General features: G+C 31.0%; 1 protein-coding gene across 1 annotated transcript; it reads left to right on the top strand.

Moving 5' to 3' along the window:
- The first annotated feature begins 3033 nt into the window (after positions 1-3033).
- Positions 3034-4586, top strand: LOC139092943 (cysteine proteinase 3-like). The gene is made up of 5 exons (XM_070643514.1): positions 3034-3451; positions 3505-3618; positions 3683-3988; positions 4372-4442; positions 4497-4586. Exons 1-5 carry the CDS (start codon positions 3034-3036, stop codon positions 4584-4586), a joined length of 999 nt encoding a protein of 332 aa, XP_070499615.1.

Here is a 4586-nt window from a genome sequence, read left to right as displayed (position 1 = left end):
TATCTATCTAAACTTTAACAGAAGCTGTATTGTCGAGTTGGGGCAATGGGGTTCTACTATCTAATGCTCATTGATGTCAATGTGTGTTTTCGAATTGCACAAATCGGTAGATTAATCTAAAATCCGGCTTCAGATGATTGTGATTTTGACTTGGTTCAAAATTGGGTTCAAATTCGAAGTCATGCCAGCCTATATGCATTTTTGCAGAATTAAATTTATTAAACGGCTAGTGCTGTCGTGGGTTATTGTGTTAATTAGGTAGTAACTTTAAGGATGAATATAACAGTAGGGCTTAGCCGCAAATACCGTTCCATTTTTTTTCAAAATTTCAACGGAAAAAATTTTTTTTTCAAAAACAGAATACTAATTATGTTAATTAAACTAATTTAAAGCATGATTTGCTTCCGTAGAGTAATCTAATCTTAAAAAGGAACATAAAATCTTTATGCTCCCACAATTTAAATCATATTAAGTACATAAATTTAGCGATTTTTATTAATTTTTCTGAAAAATTTTGAAAAATGGAACAAAAATTCACACTCAGTAATTGAGATATATTTTGAATTTTTGCATTAATTAAAGCACTAATCATAGCAAATTATATGCCAAAATGTTGGTTTTATGAATTTCTACAATTTTAACTTTCAAAAGTGATCCTAAAAAGTGTAACTAAGGAGAAAAATGCCTTTAACTTCAAATTACTGAGTGTGAATTTCTAAACGGCCATGCCCAGTAGCACTTCAGTAATCATGCCTTAACTGCAACTAAATATTTAAGAGAAGATAATTCTGAACTATAGAAATCACTTCCCTTGAATCCCCACACTATTTTAATAATGTTTTAACAATGAAAGCAAAGTAAAAAAGCAGCAAAAAAATGAAAGAAAATTGAAATAAAAAATTAAATTTCTTTTATAAAAATTTTAAAACAAAAAAAAGCAAGAATTCAATTTAATTTTCCAAAATTGATGCAGCCGGAGCAATAAGACTGAATAGAAATGAAATGAAATAAAAGACAGCAACTGCTTCATTCTCATACATAAAGACAGACATGGATAGAGAGAAGCGCGGTGTTGCAATATTGCATAAAATGTAAATCTACTGAATTAAATGGATACAATTTCTAATTCAATTTTATATACAAAATTTATTATTATATTTATTGTGCTTTATTTTATATGAATGAATTACAAAACAATTGGTTTTAAATTTTATGTAATGGAAAACTGCACTCTTATGTTTTTAGTGCTTAATGCATAATAACACAATTGCATAATTTTCATCCAGTTTAAATGCTTAAATTATACTCGAATAACATTTTAACATTGCCGTCATTATTGCAATTGTTGTTGTTGCTGTTGATATTACTACGGTTATTAGAATGAAAATTGTTATTTATTCTCATACACAAATATGTACGTAGTTCTTTTTATTTCCATAAATATTATCTCTAATGTATTTATTTTCCCTCTAATGATGTTTACGTTTATAAAAAAAAATTATTTCGGTACTGTTTGGGGAAGCTTAAAATAAAATTTAGTATTTCAGTTTAACCTGCTCTGATTGATTTTCATTGTCCAAGCGCGTAGTCAGGTAAAATGTTAATTGGATGAAAATTACATTTAAAATTAATTTTCTGAATTATCTTTAGATTATGAGTTAAAACATTAGTTTGAGTATCACTAAGTTTAGAAATTTTTGGTAAAAATATGAAGAAGGCTCTGCAGCTTTGTCATGTGTGCTTTTTACTGGGGAATAAGATTTTAAAATCTTTGACAATTTCAAAACTGAATATCACAAATCGGTTAATCAATCAAAAATCCGGCTCGAGACTTGCACGACTCTGACTTTGCTTTTGTTTAGAATGAGTCTAAATAAGAGTTATGCCGGCATCCCTAACAGATAATGAACATACTCACTTAAATAAGCACGCTCATACTCATCAACATCAGAGCACGAAGTCGACTTGAATTTTGTATTTGTTTTGTATGGAGTCGAGTCGACTTTGAGCTCTGATCAATACAATTGAGCATGCTCAGGTGTGTGAGCGTACTCATGAACATGGTCCTTGTCTGTTGGGACATGGTTGAGGATTTTGGACTGATTAATCGACTTGTGCTATTTGGGAAAGGCAAAGGCTTTAAAAAGCAAAAATCAATCACAGTCATATCTTTTACCGTCCGTACTAAGGATGTGTCTAGGTAAAGACAATATCTACTATAATATAGCTAATGACCTAATCTGACAACTCTGAATGAAACCCTCCAATTTTAAACTAAAGTGCCATAAAATCCTCTCATTACAGTTGATTATCTAAAAATAAAATACCAAAAATACATGTCGCAACCTCCATCAAGCAACCTTAAATATTTGCTCGTTACAGATTAAATTTATTTTCATTTCAAAAAATACCTCAAAATGTAAATGTTTTTCTTTTTGGATTTAATTTCGTGGAAGGCACAGAACGAAGCAAAAATATTTACAGACGTTTCTCATAAAAGCTCAACATTTGCTCAAGTGAAAAAAACTAACTGATGTTATTAATAATGTTTTAGCAGTTTTTCGTGATACTAAAATTAGGAACATTACGTAAGCAGTCTCAGTTGAGACATAATAAATCTTGTGATTAAACGAAATAATCGATTGAGGTATTTTGGAGACAATCTTATGGAAAATAGCTTTTAATTATGTTTTCAGTGTCTTGTGATGAATTTATATGTTTATTTGTAAGTCGTCATTCGTGAAAATGATAAAACTTCTGTTTTTAATTCCACGAACTTCATAAAAATTCATTTATTCCTCTAATGCACTTGTTCAAATATTATCAAAAGCAATAAGTTGTTTGTGAACTGGGGTGATTACAGGTTCTCATTTTATCTTCAATCTAATGTCGACTACTAGTGTAACTAGAATTATGAAATGAATGGCCATCCTGCAAACCCATTCACTATGTAGAGAATAGTATAAATCACATCAATTGTCCAACAATCAAAACAGTTTAGGTTGAATCTTCAATCTAATAAGTCTAGAAAATATGAAAAAGTTATTAGTCTTCTCACTTTTATTCCTGTGTGTTTCTGCCGGTTTTCTTGATCAATTTAGGCAGTTCATCAACAAATACAGAAAGAACTATGAGCGCTTGTCAGCAGTCGAAAGATCAATTCGACAGAGAAACTTCCTTAAAAATTTAAACTTAATCGAAAGGTTCAATAAAGCATTGAAAAATAGATTCAAAATCGGCACAAATGAATTTTCTGATCTCGATCCAAAACAGTTTGTCAATCAAATGTGTGGAACGAGAATTCCTCGAACGCCAAGATCATTGCCAGCATCGAATTATTATTTTTATGGCAATATACCAGAATCAGTTGATTGGCGAAGATATGCACAGCCAATTGCTCATCAAGGTGGATGTGGAGCATGTTGGGCATTTTCTGCTACATCTGTTGTTGGTAATTAATGTTAAATTGAGTTTGAATTGTTAAAAATGAGGATTTTTGTGCAGAATTTTTCAATGTAATCAAGGGAAATTGGAACTATACAATTTCGAAGCAAAATCTTATTGATTGTGATAATGAAGATTTTGGATGTAATGGAGGTTGGCCAATGACAGCTCTTGGTAAGTCAGTTTCAACTTCAAACCAAATATAATCTGAATCCTGCAATTTAAACAATTTTTTCAGATTTCCTAAAAGATTCTTATGGAAATAAATTAGCAAAAGAAGTCGACTATCCATTCATAGGAGTCAAAACTTCATGCCGTAAAGTCAAAAGTTACACAAAACTTAATATCGGTAAAACTTTTCAAATACAAATTAAAGGAAATGATACTGCTTTGAAGTCGATTATTGCAAATCATGGTCCAGTTGCTGCTGCTATGTTAGTACCTGATTCTGGACTTTTACAACTTTATGAAAGTGGAATCTTTAGTGATCCATCTTGTCCTGATGCAACAATTGATACAAATGATTGCTTTAATGTGAATCATGGTGAGTTTAAAATTTGGATTTTGATTGTTAAGATAACATTTTCAGTTACTCATCTGAAAAAAAATTCAAATTTATTCGTACAAAAATTGCGAATTTGTACAACTTTTTGATAATTGTCTGAGCTTTGAATACCCTAGTGGACAACTTGACATAATGTCTAGTTAATAATTAGACCTATCGAATTATAACAAATTTAAGGGAACGTTCCGAAGTAAATGTCATTAGTCAACCGTAAGTCTAATTATTAAGTAGACGTTATGCCAAATTGTCGACTCCCCTAACAAGTAAAGAGTATGCTATCATGGTACAGAAAGACGATACCTAAAAACGGTCTCTTTGCTTGTTAGGGGTCCGAATATAAATAGCTTATTTTTTTAAATTAGGAGTCGTAATTGTCGGATATGGAAAAGATTCTACTACTAATGAACAGTACTGGATAGTTCGCAATTCTTGGGTAAGAAGTCCGTCAATTCCAGGCTATTACTAGAATAATTAATTATTTTTTCAGGGAAGCAATTGGGGTGAATCAGGCTACTTCCGCTTGGCAATGGTGAAGAATGCGTGTAATATTGCATGCTATGCAATTGGAGTTGAATGA

This window comes from Chironomus tepperi, unplaced genomic scaffold, assembly GCF_022539635.2.
Source record: "Chironomus tepperi strain 1889 unplaced genomic scaffold, CSIRO-AGI_Ctep_v1 contig_316, whole genome shotgun sequence".
In the NCBI taxonomy this organism is placed as follows: domain Eukaryota; kingdom Metazoa; phylum Arthropoda; class Insecta; order Diptera; family Chironomidae; genus Chironomus; species Chironomus tepperi.
Note: the sequence above shows the minus strand (reverse complement) of the source record. Positions and strands in the feature narration are given on the sequence as shown.